At 45.5% G+C, this 22,520-nt stretch overlaps 1 protein-coding gene across 2 annotated transcripts in view; it reads right to left on the reverse strand.

Annotated features, from left to right (window-relative positions):
* Nucleotides 1-757: 757 nt before the first annotated feature.
* The window catches only part of KLHL6 (kelch like family member 6), a 39,180-nt gene continuing 17,417 nt past the window's right edge, over nt 758-22,520 (reverse strand). For both annotated transcript variants that reach the window (XM_021005760.2, XM_078154701.1), the window contains exons 2-7: nt 21,803-21,968; nt 14,785-15,234; nt 11,891-12,128; nt 10,444-10,646; nt 8,026-8,239; nt 758-4,097 (exon numbers count right to left, since the gene is read on the reverse strand). In XM_021005760.2, coding sequence (XP_020861419.1) covers nt 3,796-4,097; nt 8,026-8,239; nt 10,444-10,646; nt 11,891-12,128; nt 14,785-15,234; nt 21,803-21,968 — 1,573 coding nt within the window. In that variant the 3' untranslated portion in view covers nt 758-3,795. The remainder of the gene's footprint in view (nt 4,098-8,025; nt 8,240-10,443; nt 10,647-11,890; nt 12,129-14,784; nt 15,235-21,802; nt 21,969-22,520) is intronic.

A 22,520-nucleotide genomic window follows, 5' to 3' on the forward strand; every position in this document is an offset into this window, starting at 1 on the left:
TTTAACAACTAAAAAGCTTTAAGCTTTAACAACTTAAAATTGCACCAAGACTTTTGGCACCCCCTGCATGCCAAAATATTTACTGCAGCATTTCTGTGGCAACAAAGAAAACAAAGTAGGTGCCCATCAATTGGAGTACGAGTAAACAAGTTGTGCTACATGAATGTAATGGAATATGACTGTCCCATAAGAAGTGATGATAAATACAGAGAGGCCAGGGAAGACTTAGATGAAGTAAGCAAAACAAGGAAAACAATACACACGACTGTAACAAAGAAACATGAGCAAAATCTGTAGAATCATAGTGACCAAGCTTGGCTCCAAAGAAGAGAAGTGAGAATTCATCTCTCTCCCTTCTTTGCGGAGGTGGGGAACTATTGGTATGGAACACTGCCCACGATGCTGTGCGTGGATGAGGGGTTCGCTCACTGAACTGGCTTTTTCTGTTTTTTTCATTGCTATAAGGGCTGGTTCTCTAGGAAAGAAAAGAAGGGAGGATATGGTGAAGATAAGGGGGGGGTAATGAGGGAGAATGTAGGTGATATAAACATAAATGATGTCAATTAAAGTTAAAAATTAAATTTAAAAAATCACTAGTAGCGTCCACAAGTGATGTCTTTAAATTTTCCACAAATATGTGTGAATTTCACACATCCTTCTGTTCATAGCAGGGACCCAAAGTATCAATATTTTAATGCCTATTCCTAAGGCAGAGAGTCTTCCTTAAGTTAAGAAAACATCCTTCACACCCAAAACATTAACAGAACAAAATTTCTTCTTTATTTATTAATGTATTTTTCTTTTCTCTCAACATTACCTTCTTCCAGCCATATCATGACAGGATACAGAACATGGGAAGGAGTCTATGGTTAGCCATCAACATCATAACCTAGCAATGCTCCTGCTGCTCCACCGAGATCTATAAATAAGATGAAGTTTCACTTGGCGAAAGTAAAAAAAAAGTCTGATATAGTGACCACACCCAGAAAAGAGACAGAATAAAATAGGATACTTTATTTGATGCCCCCAATTTTCTGAACCAAGTTGCTTCCTCAACATGATGAAAAGTCTTGGGATGAGCAAAGCTCTTTGAAATTCTCTTTAGAATTATTCATGGCTCTTGACAAATTGAACCAAAACACACAGAATTTGAAGTCAATGACCCAGAATAGTCAGGGATTCAATGATGTGGATTAAAAGGCATTGTCTCCAAGGAAGAGATTTCAGGCTTTGATTCTAGAGGCCTGTTGACCCCAAAGTAGAATAGTCAAGGCTGCCAGGATTTGTACCCATTTCTTTGAAGTCATTAGCCAGCTGCCAAAAATGAATGAAAATTTATCAAATTCCCTAAAAGTGAATTTTCTCGGAGTTGTAACAGAAGTTGAAACTGAGGGCTTCTCCGGCTTCCATGCCTTAGCCCAGCTTGTCCTCCATTTCTTGAATGAATGAATTAGGTATCTATAAAACACCTAGTGTGTACAAAGCACTGTACTAAATGCTAGATAGAAAAGAGAGATGGTCCCTGCTCTCAAGGAGCTCATATTCTAATGAGGGAAGACAACACATGGGGAAGGATTCGTTGCCAAGTCAAGTGGGAAGGTCCCATGGTACTTGGGATGGAGCAGCAAAGCACATAGTCATGCCTCTTGTTAAATGCCATTGTGTATGACATTTAACAAGACATTGTTAACAAGACATACGACATTATAAAAATCACAGCAGTCTCTGATGTTAAACCATTTGGTAGAGCCAAGCCTTGGGTGACAAGAACTTTCTTCTGGGGGTCTTCAGTGGCTATGGATGTAGTTTCTATAAGAGCAGTTCCCCGGTTATATCTTCCCATGATGATGGCTAAGAGCAGTGGGCTGGAAGCATTGTCATTCCCAAAGCTCCGGGGCTGAAGCTCCTGGGCTATCTGCATCAGGCTCAGAAGGGAGATGGTGATCAAGATGGTGGTGGTGGTTTGACTTTCCTGGCACAGGCTCTCTCTTGTCTCTTTCTCAGAGTATCTCGCTGCTCTGACTAGGCTGGTTTACCTGCCTAAAAGGGTCTTGTTGAAAGGTGGCATGGTATTGTGAAAAGAATGCTGGTCTGGAGTCAGAACACCTGGGTTCAAATCCTCCCTTTTCCATTTGCATAACCTTGGCAAATCGCTTACCTTTTCTGTGCCTCAGTTCATGGGATCAGGGACTTAGAACTAGGAAAGACCCGAGAGTCCATCAAGTGGAACCTTCCTACTCTTTTTCAGATGAGAAAACTGAGGTAGAGTCCAGGAATTGGAACCCAAGTCCTCCTGAGTCCAAACGCAGTGTTCTATCTGCCCCTATACTGCTTCTCTTTTGTGGTTTGCTCATCTATAAAATGGGAGTGTTTCAAGGTCCCTTCCAGCTCAAAATGTAGGATGCTACGATCTCATATTCACCTGTTTGAATCCTTTCAAAGCTCAGAAAATGTCACTTTCTGCCCCTCCTCCACTGTCCCCAACCTCCTAGCTGTTAGCATTTCCCCTTCCCTCCCTTCTCCCCAATAGAATATAAACTTCTGAGGGCAAAGACTGTTTTCATTTCAGTCTTTGTAAACCAACACCTAGCACAAGTAGGTGCTTTATGCTTCTTTCATTCTACCGGCGTGCCACAGCACTGCACATCAACATGATAAAGAAATGGCAGATCTGGGGCAAGTGTTCCAACCTGTACACTTAGCACAAAGTAGAGACGAGAATGATGGGTTTTTGATTGGGAAAAAAACACCAGGCACATTGTCTTCCTTTCCCAGCAGGCAGGTAGTTCCCAAACCTTTTCCCCAACCACCGCCATGATGAAAGAGCCCAGGTAGTGTATCTTGGTTAGGCCTGCCTGCCTGGGGGCCTGGAGGCCAGCTCCAGGCCCGACTACTGTGTTTGATTTCAAAACAGAAACAAAACCATAATACCCTTCCTTTCCTGATTAAGACATTGGGCAGGTCCCAAAAGCCCGACAGAAAAGAAATCAGATTGTTCTCCTGCAATGGGGGTGATTCAAGCGAAAGCACACACACCTCTTGGAGTTCTCTTGACAGTCTAGGAGTGTCTCCCAGTAGCAAATATCAAAATGACATCACAGGGAGGCACAATGAGTCAGCGGCAAGTTCTATAAATAAAGTTAAGTCACTCGCAAAACAAAACCAAACCAAAGCCCACACATTGATACAGTAAAACAAAACAAAACAAAACAAAAAAACCAAACCGAAGAAAACACACACACACACACACACACACACACAATGAAACAGGATTTTTGGCTTGAAGTTTCCCAAAAGGAGATGGGAGAACCAAATGTCCTAAATGCATTTGAAGGCTGTTCTTTCCTGAAACTTCCTTTTCGATTTTTCACCTCTTTTGCCAAAAATGAGCCAAAGTATTTAGTAACCAAAGACACCAATGACTTTGAAGTCCTTGGCCCATGATGGCATCCAGTAGGGGTTCCAATGGTTCGGACCAAATGGCCCTGCTTCCAGGGAAGACGCTTGAACTCGATCCAAGCCTGCCCCTAAAGAAGGTGGGACATGTACTTGGGTCACCATCCCATTTCCCTAGAGCTGCTGGGCTTTGACTCAGGAGGCCTGGGTTCAAATTTCCACTCTGACACTGGCCACATCCTCAGAATCACACCCCTTCGCTTCTCATTTTGCATCTATTAGATGTGGATGGCGGTACTTGCACGGCCTCCTCCACAAGGGCTTTGTAAACCTTAACACACCATATAAATATGAAGTCCTGTTGTACACACACCCTGCCCCCTCCTCCCTCTCCGCCCATCACACAGAAACCGCGCCAGGGACAATCAGCCTGATGTGGGTGTAGGACTTCCTGATGGTGACGCTGCCATGGTGGGAGACCCCCCGGGGGAGCACACACTCCTCAGTCAGCTTCTGAGTCTCCGTGTCCCAGCACAGCACGGTGGCAATGACCTCATTCTTTTCATCCCTTCCCCCAGTGATGTACAGTCTGTTGTTACAAGGGGAGATCCCGCAGCTCGCCCGCTCCTGGCTGAGCTGGGTCACCAGGCACCAGCTGTCCTCCTGAGGGCTGTACGAATACAAGGCTTTCATGGCCCCACCTACGAGACAAGAGAGATGCTGGCTGGTGTCTGACGTGCTGGACAGGTCCACCGAGCCGCCCAGATCAGCCCGGCCGTCCTCCAAATCGATTCAGTGAAAATCATCTGTAAAACCTCTACCGTGTGTGGGGCACCAGAGACAGGGAGACAGAAAGGGGAACTAGCCCCCGCCCTCCAAGAGCTGCTATTTGAAGGGGTGTGGAACAATTGGTACTTCCTATGTGCCAAGCCCTGTGCCAGGCAGTGGGATGCACAGAGAACAGAGACTGAGTCCTGGCTCACAAAGGATTCACGTTCTAGTTGAGGGAGGCACTACCAATGACACATACACACATAGGTGTATGAACACATGCATATGTATATTTTGTGTGTATGTGTGTATATAATATATACATTTATACAGAGAAGTAAACACAAGAAAATTTGAGAAAGATGAGAGTAGAGAGCAGAAGGGAGTAGAGATTAGGGAAGGATTGTCTGGGCGGAGGCGGCACCTAAGCTGAGCCATGGAAAGAAGGAGGGAAGGAAAGAAGGAAGGGAGAAAGAAAAGAAGGGAAGGAGGAAGGAAGAGGGAGGGGAGGGAAGGAAAAGGGCTCACACGTTCACTGAGGGAATCAATACACTTAAGAGGGCTCAGTAGCAAGGCACGTGGAAAGGCCTGGAAGTACTAAGGATATAAAGGTAGAGCATATGACAAGGCCAGGGGTGCTTAAGGTGGCAGTTCACATGGAGGCAGCTAAGTATTCTAGGAGGTAAAGGCTGGAGAAGTCCGTTCATTTGAGGCCATGAGAAAACCTGCATAACTCATCTTTATTGAATTTATTTCTTGTTAAAATATGTGGTCTTAAGACTTTTTTCTGACAGTACTACATGATTTTTTTAGAGTGGGTAGATGGGGGTGCCACTTGTATGCTACCATACAGCTGACATGTATTTATCTAGTCTTTATCGCCTTAGTAATTTTGTGCTCTGTATGTACCATATCCAACCTATTGGCGATGAGAAACATGTAAGATAATGTATTTATAGCCATTGCTACAAGTTTATAATGTGGTTTTTCTATCTTGTTTTAGATGTATGTTATGTAACATTCAAAAAGAATGTTTTTCCTGATTGAGAAAAGGCTACAAAATGCAGACCCCACAACTCTGAGGACTGAGCGTTGCCAATTGTCTCCTAGCCCTTTATTTTACTGAGAAAGAGAACTTTCTTGAGGCTTTAGTTAGCTGCTGAACGGATACCTTGGCTACATCCAGGTTTCAGCTGAGATTTCCCACAGTTGGCACTTTAATTCTTTGGTTCTTTGCTTTTCTATTAACCCACAGCATTATTTTGATACGTACTATAATACCAACCTAAAAAACAGGTCTAGACTTTGAGTCAGAAGTCCTGATGTCAAGATCTGTCCATAGCTGAAAAGGCCCTTTGAAGCCATCTAAAGTGACCCGTCATGCCAGTGATGGGGAGACGAAGGCTCAGACAACTTAAGGGGTTTGCCCAAGGTCATGCAGGTAATTCCCATCAGAAGGGGATTTGACCTAAGATCCACTCATTCCTATCAGTGCGCCTTCCTCTGTATCACAGGGAAGGAAGGAAATCAAATCACCCTTCTGAGCCTCAGTTTCCCCATCTGCACAATGGGGCTATGAGGACTTGCACCACCTACCTTAATCAATACTTATTAAGTACCTACTATGTGCCAGGAATTGTACTAAACACTGGGGATACAAAAAGAGGCAAAAGACAGTCCCTGCCCTCAAGGAGCTTACAATCTAATGTGGAGGACAACTTGTAAACACATATATACAAAGTGAGCTATAGACAGGATAACTAGGAAATAGTTAACAGAGGGAAAGCACTGGAATTAAGAGGGAAAGCTTCCTGTAGAAGGTGGCATTTTAGTTGGCATTTAAGGGAAGTCAGGAAGATCAGAGTGCTCAGAGATTGGAGATAACCAGAGAGAATGCCCAGAGCCGAGAGATGGACGGTCTTCTTCTTAGAACAGCCAGGAGGCCAGTGTCCCTGGATCAAAAGAGTACGTGCTGGGGAGTGAGGTGTAAGAAGACTGGGAAGACAGGAGGGGTCTTGGTTGTGAAGGGCCAAACAGAGAGGTTTATATTTGATCCTGGAGGTGATAAGAAGTCCTTGGAATTTATTGAATGGGGCAGGGTGGGGGTGAATTGAGGGGGGGTGTGAGAGAGAGAGAGAGAGAGAAAGAGAGAAAGACAGACAGAAAGAGAGAGAGACAGAAACACACAGACACAGAGAGAGATAGAGACAGAGAGACAAAGAGAAACACAGAGAGAGAGAGAGAGAGAGAGATGGTCAGACCTGAACTTTAGGAAAATTATTTGAAGTGGCTGAATAGAGGATGTATTGGAGTGGAGAGAGATGCAAGGAGACCGCCCCTCCCCCCTGAAGGCTAGTGCAATAGTCCAGAACTGGGCTGATGGGAGCCTACATTTAGCCAAGTGCCTGGCACACAGTAGGTGCTGGATAAATATTGAGGGAGAGAGGGAGTGGTGGCAGTGTCAGAGGAAAGAAGAAGACATATTTAGGGTAAAATTGGCAGGCCTTGGCAGCGGCTTGGATGTGGGTGATGAGAGACAGCAATAACACCTAGGTTGTGAGCCCAAGGGAAACGAAGTAGAATGTCACCCTCTCCAATAACAAGGAAGGTGGGGGGGGGGATCTGGGGGATAGATAATGAGTTCTGTCTTATGCATATTGAGCGTTATGGAAGAAATGTCTCTTCCCTTAGTTCACGTGGCAGGTATTTTGCTGCCAAAATATATTTATCATGATGGAAATTATAGAAGAAAGACTGAGGTTTTATTATCATCCTCAAGCATAGATTTAGGCCTTGGAGAAAACCTGAACAATCATTAGATGCTAACAAGCCTTCTTACAGGCAGTATTGCATTCGAGTGACAAAGAATTCGTTTCAATGTTGCGATCTTGAACATTTCTTTGTAGGCAAGAATGAAAGGAAACTCAAGAAAAGATAGATTCCTAATCCTATGCTTTCTTCAATGTCATAAAAATGGAACAAACTTAAAGAGAATCATCATCTCAAGCATCCCCTAACGACATAGATTCCGTGAAACGCTACAGACTTGTGTCAGTCTGCAAATGAAACTACATGTAGAGGACTCACAAATAAACTACTTGAGAAGGAAGATTTCCATGGTCCCGAGGAGTCAGGGACAGTTGACGTTCTTGCTCTGGCTTCTTATCTAAGGAATCTTTAAGGTCTTAAACTGTGGGCCAGCTTTTGGTCAGGTGAGGTGAATGTGACAAGAAAACAAACTTTCAGTTCATCAACATTTGCAGGAGAAACAAAAAGAAAGAAAAAAAGGAAGACTTATCATTAACCAAGTTTAAGATGGCTACTGGAAATCCAGTTGGAGATGCGAGACTGGAGGTCAGCAGAGAGACTGGGGCCAGATAGGTAGCCTTGAGAACAGTCTGTTCATTGTTATCACATATTAAAGGACTTTACAAATCGTAGCGTGTTATGTAGGTGTGAGCTATTCTTTTTTAATTTTTTTAACTAACTAATGAAGAAACAACTCACATTTATGGAACTGGCTGAATCAAATGAGCAGGCTGGACTTGACTGACGGCCTCTGAAGTTTCTTCCAGATCCAGATTTAGGATCCTATGACTTCCTTGTGGTCAATGCGATATGGTAAGAAAGAGCATGGACCCTGGAGTCAGAGGACCTGGGTTCAAATCCTGCCTGGGTTAAAATGCTTACCACCCGGGTGACCTTAGGCAAGTCACTTCACCTTGAGTCTCAGTTTCCTCATCACTAGACTTGAGGGGACTGGACAAGATGGGTTCCAGGGCTCCCTTCAGCTCTAGATTTCTGGTCCTCATAGACCATCAATGTCCTGATGGACATTGTTCCTGACAATCTACTTACCCACAACATAGATGTGGTCCCGGAAGCTGACGGCATTGATGCATTTGGCCTCCACTGGCATGGATGACTTCAAACACCACTTGTTGGCCGAAGCGTCGTAACACTGAGTCTTGTCTGTTGCCAGTTTTCCGTTGGGTCCTCCCCCAATCACGTACAGCTTCTTCTTGTGGCTGGCAGCTGCAAAGGAGCTCACGTGGATCAGGAGAGGGGCTGCCTGGGCCCCGGGAGAGGAAGCAAGAGGGCTCTCTCAGTACCAAAGGGGACAGAGTCAATCCAGTTCTCCCATCCCTTCCCCATTCCCCCTACTCTTTGGCCCCAACACATTAGGGAGGGTATGAGGCAATGGAGAGACATCTGGGGGACTTAGGGAGGGAGGATCTGAGTTCAAATCTTGGTTCTGCCCCTTCATACCACCCTAGACCTCAGTTTTACCACCTGTTAATGAGTAAGTGGGATTAGACAGTCTTCAATGTTCCTTTCAGTTCTAAACCTATGAATCTAAGAATCAAAGAAGGCCTGAAGCAGCCTTAGAAGCCAAGATATCTGTCCCTGTCCTAAAGGCACTACCTCTTCAGATAAGACTGCCAGCATCTCCTTGTGATCCAGAGGGAAGCATCCTTCATCTCACAGAGGAGGAAACTCAGCCCAAAGAGATCAAAGGATCGGCCATCTAGATCTGAAAGAGATTCCCGAGGCCATCTAGACCAGCTTCATCGTTTTACAGAGGAGGACACCGAGGCCCGCAGAAGTTAAGTGAGTTAAGTGACTTGCTGATGGTCACTTGTGGGATCTGAACCCAAGACCTTGGACTCCAGAGCTAGGTCCTCTCTGCCATCCCCCGCTGCCTCCGCCTGTCCGCTTTCTTCTGAATCTCCACCCCCAGCTGAGCTGACAGACACACCCTAAACCCAGTAGACACAGGACAGTTTTCCTTGTTGTCACCTAGGGATCATTTCCCAGCCTCAGTTCCATGAGTCATTGGCTCTGCACAGACTTCTGGGAGTAGACACCCAAGACCATATTAAAAAAAAAAGCCATCTCCACAAATAAGGATTCATGGGAATGCCACAATATCAACACATTCTCTCCCCCACCCTACTCAACAATTCAGGCCTTGTCTTTTCAGTCCAAGTAGCCTCTCTGACATGGTAGACTCAAATTCGATCTCTGATCCCGCCTGCCTGTGTGACCTTGGCCAAGTAACTTAACCTCCCCAGACCTCAGCCTCCTCATTTGGTCTTGAGACGGAAGAGATGGCCTGTGTGGTCCCTTCCTGCTCTACATCCATGGTCCGATGTCCTCTGGTCCATACAGGGATCTCCATTAATCAGGGTCAAGTACTGCCTGCCAGCAGGCAGCTTAGGGCCGGGTTCTTCTCTGCCCTTCTCCCTCCTTTCCCCAGAGTAAACAATCCAGGCAACCCAGGCTCCAGCCCTGTGACTCTTTGGAGATCAGAGGGTCTTGGATTTAGAGCCAGAAGGGACCTTTGAGAGCACTGAATCCAACCTTCTCATTTTACAGATGAGGAAACTGAGGCACAAGGTGGCCACTTGCCTAGGACCGTGTAGCTACTACGTCTTCCTGACTGCCAGGGCAATGCCCCACTGAAGTCAGCGGTACCACTTTTCCAATGATGTCAGATTTGGAGTTTTTCCTTTTCTTGTTTTCTTTGCTGCTCCACATTACATGCTGGAATGGCTTTTGTCACTTCTGCTGAGTGTCAGAAATCTTTGATGCCATTTTGCTGAATGGGAAGTGACATGGACTTGGGACCAAACCCCGACCCTGGGGTTTCATCACTTAAACCTCCTCGGGCCTCATCTTCCTCATCTATAAAATGAGGGAGGATGGGCCACATGGCCTCTGGGGTCCCTTCTAGCTTTACCCCTGTGACCTTAGGGTGTGTAAATGATTAACTGTTAATGAAGAAATTAGGGATGATTTTACAGATGAGGAAACTAAGACCTACACAGGTTAGATGACTTGCCCAAGGTCACAATGCTAGTAAAGTTTTGAAGGCAGATTTGGCCCCCAGGTCTCAGAGCCTACTCTTCTAATCACTACATCACACTGTCTAATGCCACGTATGGGTACAAACACACCAGCTAACAAGTGAAAGAAGGCAGAGGATGGAAGAAAGCCTTGCAGACATGTCCTCGATGCTGCCTTGGAAGAGACCTTCTGTCCTCTTGCTGACGCCATTCTCTCTGTTAGCATCCAAAAAAGGATGTTGCAATCACCACATTCTGAAGGGAGGGGTATAAACGGTAAGCAACTGGCCACATCCCTGACCCTCTAACGGCAAGCAAGATACTCCAAGATGGGAAGGGCGAAGGTGGAGGTTGAACAAAAGGATCTAAAGAATTTTTTAAGATGTAGAATTTTTAAAATACCCCAGGAAAAACATCTAGACTCTACCTCTGACCAGCAGTTATGAAAAGGGTCATATGTTTCCACATTATTAATTCTCTGTAGACCATCAAAGCCGCCAATGACGTAGACTTTGCCACCCAGAACCGCCATCTTGTGTCTCCATCGGCCAAAATTTAAATACTCAATTTGGATCCACTTGTTGATAGAAGAATTATATTTCCAGACATCCCGTTGTGTTTCCTTACCACCTACAGTGGAAACAAGACGTGGGTTGTTAGGTAAGAAAGCTTTAAAACTCTATGTCAAATCAATGAGAACTATGGACCAGTGATGGAAGTAAGATTTTAAAACTATAAGACACATGCTGTATCTCACAAGCTCATGGATCCAGAGTCAGAAGTGGCCTTGGAGAGGAGATCTGGTTGGAGCCTTCCTCCCCATTTTATTGATGAGAAAACTGAGGCTTAGGAATATTAAGTCCAAGGTTACACAGAAGTAAACATCAAAGGTAGGATTCAAACTCAAGGTCTCCAATTCCACGGTCGATATACTTTTCATTGTGCCTGGCACACAGTAAGTGCTTAATAAATGATTATTGACGGCACCAAGCCACCTCCTCTCCTACTTCAACAGACAGGATCCATAGCAGTAGAATGTAAGATCCATGAAGGCAGGACTGATCGACTTTGTCTGTATCCCAGATGCCTTGCACAGAATAGATGATTAACTGACATTGACCTGAACCAAAGTTCTAAACTACAAATACAGAGCAATGTAGAAGACAATGTAGAATCTAGTGCCTGTCTGCTTACTATAGCCTAGAATAAAGCTTCCTAACCTCTTTTGTGCCCTGGAGTCCTTGGGCAGCCAGTCTGGGAAAGCCTACCAACTTTTCTCAAAATCACATCTTTAAATGCATAAAATTGTATATGACATAATTAATTGTATAATTTTTGCATAATTGCATAATACTACAAAAGTTAGTAAAAATAAGGATTTTTTTCTCATTCAAGCTCATGGATCCCCTGAAATCTGCCCAAGGGGTTCCCAGACCCCCTTGCCTAAAGGCCCCCTTCTATACTTTCCCTTCTCCCCCAGCTCCCCTCTCTCCAGAGTCGGACACCTGGTAAGCTTGTCAGTTTCGCTCTGGTGCATGTGCAGGAAGTATCATCATGGCTTTGGAACTGGAAGGGGTGTCTACACCAGCAATGGGTGGGCTGGGATGATTGATTCTATCCCAGCTTCTGGACCTGCCCCATGGTCTCGAAGTAGTGAGGTGGTGGCAGTGGGTTAGAGTGCTATGTCTGGTTAGGAAGTTCAAATCCAGCCTCATATGCTTACTAGCTGTGTGATCCTGGGCAGGTCACTTAAGCTCTGTCTGCCTGAATCCTTTGGAGAGGGAAATGGCAAACCACTCCAGCGTCTTGATGCCAAGGAAGCCCACGGACAGTATGGTCCACGGGGTCACGTTCAGAGCACAAAGGCACCCTACCTGATATGTAGACTTCATTTTTTAAGGTCACACAGGCAAACTCCACCCATTTTTTATTCTCACTCTCTGGTTCCTGCTCAGTAATTGGGAGCTTGGCTACTTCCAGACGGCTGCGCCTCAGTGGGTCCAGGCAGGTCACTTCAGCCACAAACTTCTCATCTTTAGTGCAGCCTCCAATGATCATAAAGACCTCAGACTGAAATTCGTGCATCCTGGGCTTGGTTCTCTCTGAAATAATCTGAAAACCAAAGAAACACGTCTTTCAAAAATGCAGATCTGTTTGTAGTCATGATAACAGCTAGTATTTGCAGGTCTGCAAAACACTCTAAACTCATTTCAAAGAATGCTGAAGACTCAAACTGACAAACACATAAAGCATTTCATCCCCCCAGTTCTCACCTCCAGGAGTTGATAGAGGCTGGGAGACTCACACCTGTGTCTCTTGGCTCCATTATAGACAATGATTCTATTAAGGAAAGTCTTTTCTCTTCCTGGTTGGTCTGTACCGCACACTGTGTGACTCCTGGGGAATAGCCCTGGCCCTGGGTCAGAAACACCTGCTCCGTAGGTGAAGCATTACTAAGCCACGCTCCACCGTATTTCTATTTCTTTGTGTTTCTGATCATTTCTGTTAACGGTCAGATTGCTCCTATTGCTATCCTATCATCTTATTCTCACATGAAGTTGAAGAAGGGTGGCATAGTGCCTAGAGTGTTAGGCATGGAGTCAGGAAGAGCTGGGTTCAAATCCAGCCTCAGACACTTACTAACTGAGTGGCCCTGGGTGGATCTCTGACTTAGCCTCTCCCAGAGTTCCATTTTCCCCATTAGTAAAATGATAATAATTACCCCAACTTCCTAGGGTTGATGTGGGGACCTAAATGAGATACTGCTTATAAAGCATTCTACAAACTGTAAAGTGGTATATAAGTATGAGCCATGTTCGTGGTAATATATGCTCTAATAAAATAAATCAGCATGGGTCTTTTTTCCCCTTTATTGTTATTGTAATCACAAGTCAGAGCCACCAGAGGGCAGCACCATCATTCACAAGATTTGAGGGTTAACCAGGCTGGTCAGTTTCAAAATCACAACTATGAGTGTTCCATAGGTTTCGGAGCTCGAAGGGAGCTCCCCATTATACAGATGAGGAAGCTGAGGCAAGGAGAGTGAAGTGATTTTTTTTCCAATGTCACATGAGGAGTAAGAAGCATAGGCAGGCTAAAAGAGAGCTCCCCATTCTGCAGATGAGGAAACGGAGGCAGGGAGTCTAAAATGACTTTCCCAGTGTCACACAAGGAGTAAGAAGCGTAGCAAGATTTGAACCTCAGAGCCCTGCTTCCCTGCCCAGCCTGCACTGCACCCCCCGCCCCCCACCACACCCCAAGAGATAGCACAGAGTCATGGGATTCAGAGGTGGAAGGGAATTTGGACATCATCTCTATGACAGATGGAGATCCTGAATCTTAAGTCGGAAGCCACCTCGTCCAACACTCTCATTTTACAGAGAAGGGAACTGAGTCCTAAAGAGATAAACTGACAGAGCATTTATTAAGTGCTTACTGTGTTCCAGGCACTGTGCTAAGCCCAGGAAATTCAAGGAGCTTAGAAGGGGAAGACACCATATAAAAGGGAGATATAAAGAGGTGGAAAGGCACCCGCTCCGGGGCGAGGTGGAGGTTGGGGTGTTATGGGCTGGTCTGCGACTGAAGAGGGCATGGAGGCTAACGTGAGGGCTTGCTTCCTGGAATGCACAGTGTTGCATTAAGTGTGTGTCTGAGGTGGGATGTGAGCTCGGGTCTCTATCTGCTATAGCGAGCTTCCTCTCATCATCATCATCATCATCACCATCATTCCTATCATTAAGAGGCAGTCTGATGTAGTGAGTAGGGAGCCTCTCTTCCCCTCCCCCTCCCCTCCTTATCCCCCTCCCTAAAATCCAAAGCACAAGACCCCACTTTTTCCAGTTTTTAGCTCCATTTATCCCTCCTTTCCACCTACCCAGCACCCACGGGCCCTGCCATGTTTGCTGTTGTCACGCTTGACTCCTCCCTGTCTCTTCTTCTGCCTCACACCTCACCATCCCCTCATGGCCATGCTCCAGTGTCCAGCATTCCAAGGGGTCAACTAGCAAATCTTAAATATCCCTTGTTCCAACTTGCTACTGGGACCCTTCACATAACTCAGATTCCCAAATAGAACTTTTTTTCTGCCTGGTCTAGGACAAATTATTTTAGACCCCCCATGGAAGTTATAAGGGAAACCTTCAGGACACAATAAGTAGTTATTATAAACCTGGCTTGGTGTAATCATAGCCCAAGAAGCTCTAGGGATGAGGGGACCTTATTCACGTGTGTAAATAAAACAAAATAATAAAAATGCCAACAAAAGGCAAGATGGCTTAGTGGAGACAGAGCCTGGTTTGGAGTCAGGGGGATGAGTTTAGGTCCTGTGTTTGACACAAGCTGGCAAAAGCCACTGAACCTCTCGGGATCTCTCCCCCCCATCACCCACCCCCATCCCTTGTGCCACACCCCACCCTCAATTCTCCATGCCTATGACTTGCAGACCAGGTGGCACTCTACATTGGCACAGGAAATTTCCTCCTTGGGAGTTGCCCATATACTAAGTGACGTCCCATGTTTGGTTCATCTCCCCAAATTTGGCTTAGTTCCACTTTGATTTCCCTGAGGCTGTTACAGATTATAGATACATGGGACATAAAGCTGGAGGGGTCCCTACAGATGTCTACTCTCCTCATTTTATAAAGGAGGAAGCCCTGACCCAGACAGAGGAAGTGCAGTGTCGAAGATCATTCAGGGAATTAGCAGCAGAGCCAAGATTCAAACAAGCACAGTGTTGATTTGCTCTACATAGCTCTTGTTTTCCGCCCACCTCATTGCCGGAGAGATGATACATCCTTGCCTCTTGTAGGAGCGAGAAGACTTCAGGGCTTTGTCGGATAAGCGGGTCTGCTTCCACAGTCTCCACAAAATACCAAGGGTCCAGAAGAGGCAATCGGACGTTCTCAAGGACACGCGGGAGCAAACAAAGTCTCTCCGACTGTTTATGCCGGACCCAGCACATCACCATCTCGAACACTTGGGATTCCTCAGTGACATAGAGGTCGTCACTCTGCAGGGTATGGCGGAGGGTGTCCACCGGGAGCTCCAGGAATTCGTCATAGTTCAAGATTTGGGTAAAATTCTGGATGATGTAGCCTTGAACTTGCTTCTTTAAGCGGTCCAAGGAGTGTGTGTCTGCCAGCCTCAGGATTCCAACACAGTTTTCAGGGTTGAGGGCTTCAGTGAGAAAGCTAGCACAGGCATCTACCATCCTAAGGAACTGCAAGGAACACCATGGAATTAGAACATGTCAGAAAGGGATCAACTCCTATTTCATGCCTTAGGTTTTCGTGGGATTGTGAAGATACTCATAGACTTGCTGAAGGACCTTAGATATGACCTTGGGTGAGCCACTTTGCCTCTGGGGGCCTCAGTTTCCCCATCTGTCAAATGGACTAGATGGACTCTGGGGCCCCTTCCAAATCTAGATCTATGAAGCCATGATCTAGTCCAATTCCCTTATTTTGTAGGTGAGGAAATTAAAGCCTAGAGGGTTGAAATAACAACTCAAGTTCAAATTTCAACATGCCATCTGGCTCAGGCCACCACCTTCAGGCAAAGATGGCTTTATTATTCCCATGTTAAGGGTGAAGTGACTAAAGTGTGCTGAGTCAGCACCCGGCAGGCGCTAAATATGTGTTCTTTAAATTGAATTAAGTGGGCACCTCTGGAACACTGCCTACTCATTTCTGGAGAGGTTGCATTCTACATTGGCAGAGAAAGGAACCTCACCCCTGCAATTACAGGCACTTGAAGTGTGAAACAAGTATGAATATCAAGGACATTAATTCCCTTCTACATATTTTTAAAAATTGATTGATATATTTTGTTTTTACATCATCTTTATTTTCAAATGGATAACTGCCTCTCCCAAGAGAAACATCCAGTCTTTATAACAAAGAATGAGAGAGAGAAAGAGACAGAGACAGAGAGAGAAATCTCAGCAAAACTAATGAACAGATTAACTGTTCCATACCACAGTGCATTTACTCCTCTCATTGTCAGGGTCAAATTGATCATTATCCATTAGTTCCTTTTCATCTGTGATGTACACATGATTATCTGTGTAGACCTAGGTCCCTATTAGACATAACCTGCAGTTATTTCAAGGACATTTGACCTGACCCCAGGCCCACACATCTGGACTTGGGTAAGACAGTTCTCGCTCATGGTGGGGGCTGCCCCAGTGATGGTGCAGGCAGCAGAGCTATCATCTTTGTTTAGTTGTTTTTTGGTTGCATCCTCATGACCCCAAACAGCCTGGAATGGTTTGCCATTTCCTTCTTCAGTGGATGAAAGCAAACAAAGGTCAAGTGACTTGACCAGGGTCACACAGCTAGTAGGTGTCTGAGGCTGATTTGAACTCAGATCTTCCTAACTCCAGGCTGGAAGCTCTATCCGCTTCATCACCTAGCTTCTATCTATCTATCTATCTATCTATCTATCTATCTATCTATCTATCTAAATATCATTATCAAAATGTGTGTGTGTGTGTGTGTGTGTGTACACATATAGTCAGATAATGTCCCCTGTGATGCTCATAATCAGAACCAACTTATGGCCATGGACACGTGAACGTTGCTCATCTCACCGCCACCATCACTGCTCAGCAGCCTCTCCCCCTCTCAGGTTCTGAGTGCCCAGGCTTATCCCCTACTCCGGCCCCTGGTGGCTGCCGTCAGCCCCCGGGACACTCTCACTCCTTTCCCAGTGGATCCGTCACCTGGCTCACAGTCTTTCCCTCTTCCCCCGTTCCTGCTCCCCTACGAGGAGCTGGCAGCACATTGATGTTCCCACAAACAGTCTAATTTCCCAGTTCCTCATTCTACTCACTTCCCATGACCACCTACTCCATCTCATGCTTCTCATTTCCTATGACTTCTCCCCTGTTCAATCTCAGCTGCATGCAGATGGTCACGACACTTCAGTGGTCTATTTCCACATTCACAACCCTGAAATGCCTTTGACTGATCACAATCTTTTATCATTCCATTTCCCCTTCTATCTTACAATCCCTAACCCTGTTCTCCAACTTCCTGGTGACCTCCAATCCTTTGACCCCTCAAGTCTTTCCTCAGGCTACAGCCCCTTCTCTAGCAACACTATCCTCTCTTCCCTATCTTGATCCCCTGGTCAACCAAGTTCATCTTACACCATACACTCAAGTCTTTCGCTCTCTTGTTCTGTCTCCGACTCTGCCTTGCCAAACACCAACCTGAGATTCTTTCTACCATTAGCCTCCTTTCCCTCTTAGGCTGTCAAACAGAGCTGGAAAAAAAATCACCAAATCATGCTGACTTCAGTCTTCTACAATTTATGTTCCATCATCTCAACCGTGCCCTCTTCGGCAAAGCGATCTTCTTGCATCTCCCTGATCGATTCACTCACCCTTTCACTGTGGTTGTTGTTCTAGACTTTTTCATTCCTCTGTAAGCTTCCCAAAGCATCCCTCCCCCACTCTCTCAGCTGAAGACCTTGCCCCAAATGTCATGAAAAACTGAGGTCATTTGGCCTCATCTCGTGAAGAGAGTTCCCTCTTCTCATTTCACAACATTTCCCTACAATCTCCTCTATTCCTGTTTCTTAGGAAGAAATGGCCCTGCTATTTGCTCAGGCAATTCCCTCTACATGCACCCTGGATCCTTGTCTATTTTATCTTCTACAGCAGATTTTTCTCTCCATCATCCTCTCTCCATATCTTAACTCCAATCTCTTCTAGTTTCCCTGCTGCCTACTGACATGCCCATGTCTTTTCCATCCTTAAAAAACCCTCACTTGGTCCTACCATCCCTACTAGCTACCATCCTGGTTTTATCTTTTGTGGTTAATATCTTGAGAAGGTTGTCCATGATGGGTCCCCCCCACTTCCCTTCTTCTCACTCCCTTCTAAGCCCTCTGCATTCTGGCTTCCAACCTCATCATCAACCTAAAGCGCTCTCTCCAAAGTTATCCATGATCTCCTGACCCCATGCCTTTTCTTTGGCTGTCCCCCCTGTCTGAAATGCTTTCCCTCCTCACCTCTACTTACTGGCTTTCTTCAAGATTTAGCTTAAAGAGGCAGCTAGGTGGTACAGTGGATAGAGTACAGGCCCTGGAGTCAGGAGGACCCAAGTTCAAGTCAGGCCTCAGACACATAATACCTCCTAGCTGTGAGACTCTGGGCAAGTCACTTGACCTCAATTGCTTCACTTAAAAAAAAAAAAGAAAGATTTAGCTTAAAATGTGTATCTACAGGAGGCCTTCTCTAGTCCCCTCTCCAATTCTCACTGGCCCCTTTCCTCTGAGATTATTCTTAATCTAGTCTGTATAAACCTTGTATAGTTGTTTATCTCCATTAGACCAGGAGCTCCTGGAGGGCAGGGATTATTTTCGCCTTTCTTTATACTCCCACCACAGTGGGACACAGTGCCTGGCACATAGTAAGTGATTGATAAATTATTATTATTATTATTATTATTAACTGTTAATTGATTGGGCATATGTGGGAGATGGAGAGAGAAAAGTCAAAGGCAATGTGTTCATTTTGAGTTTGAGAACCTAAGTTATGCTACCATAATATGGAAATTTGGGGGTTGGTAGAATGAGTCCATTGGAATATGCAGCAGGATGAAATGCTACACAGAGGAAAAAAGGAGGAAAGATGACCTCGTGGCTGGGAGAACAGCTTCCTGTAGACTGGTGGAGACTTGAGCATGTTTTAGGGCAAATGGGGAGGAGCCCGTGAGGAGGGGAGAGATAAGGAAACTGAGGCTTCTTATCTTCAAAATGAGGGTGTTGGACTAGATTACCGCTAACCCTAACCCTTGGACTCTGACCCCACCTTGAACTCTGACCCTAACCCTTCCAGGCAGATCTATGATCCTTTTCTGTGGCTCTAAGACCCAGGCCTGTCCATGTGGTACCTTTGAACCTACTTGTCTCTGGTTCTTCCTCCACCTGCACCCAGTTCTCCTCTAATGAGAAGATGATAATAACAATGATGAGGAGGAGGAGGAGGAGGAGGAGGAAGAGGATGGTGATATAGTGACTTGAGGTCTACAAAGCACTTTACAATATTATCTCATTTGATCCATACGACAACCTGGGAGAGAGGTGCTATGGCTATCAGTATTTTAGACATGAAAAAACAGAGGCAGAGGGGGGTTTAAGTAATTAACCCAGGGTCACACAGCTGGTAAGTGTCTGCGAGAAGATTCAAACTCAGGTCTTCTCCTGCTCCAACTCCAGAACTCTATCCATTATGCCGCCTCAAGGCCTCTAGGTAAATTCTTCTAGACTGGGACTTTACTTACTTTCAGCCTTTCAGCTCAAAGGATAAAAATAAGTGAGACTCCATTTTCAGACCACCTGCGGCCCACCTTCAGTGGGTTCACTTCTCTCTACAGAGCCTGCACACGGTGTCCCAGGCTCACATGGTCTGTTCACTGAGCGAGGACTTTCCGGGAAGCCACGCAGGTGCATTTCAACTCTTCACCTGCTTCTCAGGCTTCAGAGTCTATGTTACTAAACTGGGTAAGAGTCTAAAAGTAGCCAAAAGACTGTTAGCCCCGCCCCACCTCCCACAGGTTCTGTGGTCCTGGCTTCTGATTAGTCCCTTTAATTCAATGCAGACACATACTGATGGACCCGCTCTGTCCTCCGAGCCTACCCTGATATAACTATGTATCTATCCTCTGTAACTATGTATCTCTGTGTTTCAATAAGTCAAACGACACAAATGTTGTAAGCGCCCACTACGTAGGCATGCTGAGACCAACATGGAAAGGGCTTTGCCCTCAAGGAGCTTACATTCTACCAGGGGAGACAACTTGTGCCCTCCCTCCCTAATTACCATGTTTCTAACTTGCTTCCCCGTACAATGTAAGCGCCTTGAGAATAGGGGCTGTTTGGTTCTTTGTTTTTGTGTCCTTACCTCTTAGTACCATGCCTGGCATATGGAAAGTGCTTAATAAATGCCTGCTGCTGTTTCCCATGCCCAATAGAATGTAAGCTCCCTAAGGGGAGAGAATGTTTCATCTGTGGTTTTGTATTCCCAGTGCCTAGTGACATGTTTGGCACACAGTAGGTGCTTTATAACTGCTTATTGATTGATTGAAACAATGTGCATAGAGAAAGGTGTATATATCACATATAAAGCAAGCCCAGGAGACCTTGGTGGGAGGGCACCAGCACTGGACAGGAGTGGGAAAGGCTGCATGCTGAAGGCATCACCTGGGCTGAGTCTTGGAGGAAACCTGGGGCAAAATAAGAAACAGGTACATCCCAGGCACAGGAAAGAATGGGTGTAGAGGAACAGTGAGGGAGTCTTACATGAGAGGGGCAGCAAGAATACCAGATCGGCTGCTCCATAGAATGTATGGAAAGAAAGAATGTGTGACGCAGCTAGAAAGACAGGGTGGGTCAGGGGTTCAAATGCCAAACAACAGCTTTATTTGATCCTCGAAGGATCCAATAAGGCAGTTTTTGAGTATAGGGTGACATTGTCAGACTTGAGCTTTAGTAAAAATCATTTTTAATCAATCAGCAAATATTTACTAAGTGTCTACTATGTGCCAGGCTCTGCACTAAGATACAAAAAGAGGCAAAAGGTGGTCTCTGCCCTCAAGGAGCTTAGAATTTAATGGGGGAGACAACATGAAAACAAATACATACTAAGCAAGCTAAGCACAGGACAAATAGGAAGGCACTAGAATTAAGAGGGGATGTAAAAGAGGGGGATTTTAGTTGGGACTTAAAAGAAAGAGGTCAATAGTCAGAGCAGAGGAGGAAGACCGTTCCAGGCATGAGGGACAACCAGAGAGAATGCCAGGAGCCGAGAGATAGAGTGTCTTGTTCTTGGAACAGCCAGGAGACCAAAAGTACACATAGGAGAGTAAGGTATGAGAAGACTGGAAAGGTCACAGCTGTATGAAGGATGCTTTGGAGAGAAAGCACTCGAGTCAGGGAGACCAATGAAAGAGACCATTGCAATAATTCAGGTTAGAAATGATGAGGACCCGGAACATCATGGTGGCTGTGGGTAGAGAGAAGTCTGATGCAAAAGCTGTTGGCAACTGGACAGATTACATGGGTGAGAGAGACTGAGGAGTCAGGGGTGATTCAGAGGGTACACACCCGGGGGACTGGAATGACAGAAATAGGGCAGCTCTGGGTTACTTATTTACTCGCTTTTTGCATCAGCATCCAACCCTCTCCCTCCCTCCACAACACTCCTCCCTTCCTTGTAACGAGATACCCCCGCCCTGGAACAAATAGGTCAGAAAATGTGTGTCTCACTAAAGTCTGCATTTTTCTGCCAAGAGGTGGGAAGCACGATTCTTATTTTCTGGAATTTTGATGGGTCACTACATTGAACAGAGTTCTTAAGCTTTCCATTTTCCCTTTACAAGTCACCGTATTAATTATCCTTCTGATTCTGCTCACTTCATACAACTCTTCCTAAATTTCTCTAAATCCTTCACTTTTGTCAATGAGTGTCGACATGTTGACTGCCTGATGGTGGGAGATGAAAAGCTCAACGAAAGAATTAATGGGCAGGATTCCCACAAGGACTTTATTAGTTATGCCCACGGCACCTCTCACAACTTCCCCCCCAACTAGGATCCACATGAAGGTTCTCTGAGGCAGGCATGCCCCAACCTTCAAGCAGGCACAGGCCCCAGTAAAAACACAAGCTTTTGTCATCCTAATAACAGCCCGGGCTCAGGTCTAGCCAGTTCACTGAGACAAGAACCAACAAGTTTCTGGGAGTTCTGAGTTTCTGTTGACTATCTCACCAGTTCACCCACCTGGAAGAGGCTGGCAGCTTCCAAGACCCGCTGGACATTTTGTTTGGTAATGAGAGCCTTACTTGTGTACGTATAGTCTAAGAGAATATTCATAGTTTCTGCATCCACACCTTTGATGACGATTTTCTTCTCATATTTCTCCTTTAAGTCATTACAGAACATGGCCCTGAAAGAGAAATAGAGGCAGTCTCCAACTTATGCATGCCCAACTTATGTACAGCCCTTTCTTCCATGACAGTCCCCTTTGAGGCCTTGGTGGGTCCTCCCTTCTTCCTACTACTGCTGCTTAGACTGGTATAGGAAGAGCTTTGTACCAAGTCAGAGGACCTGGGTAGGGCAGCCCCTGGTCTCCCTCAAGAACCGTCTCTTGTACTTAGAATAGAATCACAGGATTGGAGCTGGAAAGTATTAGAGAGGTCATTGAATCCAGCCTCCTTTCATGGAAGAGAAAATTGAAGGTCAGAGATTAAGTGACTGACCCCGAGTCACATAGCTAGTAAGTCTCTGAGTTGGGTTTAGAACTCCAAGTCTAGTGCTCAGCCCACTATGACCACCCTGCCTTTCTATTTTTGGAATATAAGAGAATCTTGCAGCGACCCACCATGTAGCACCTATGGGTGATGTTACAAGACCTAAATGAAAAGAGAGAGAAAGGGAAGAAGAATCGTAAGAGAGAGTCCACTTATTCATTTTTCTTTTCCTTTCTGTTTTATCAGCA

Source organism: Phascolarctos cinereus, unplaced genomic scaffold (genome assembly GCF_003287225.1).
Source record: "Phascolarctos cinereus isolate Bilbo 61053 unplaced genomic scaffold, phaCin_HiC Scaffold_5;HRSCAF=322, whole genome shotgun sequence".
NCBI lineage: Eukaryota > Metazoa > Chordata > Mammalia > Diprotodontia > Phascolarctidae > Phascolarctos > Phascolarctos cinereus.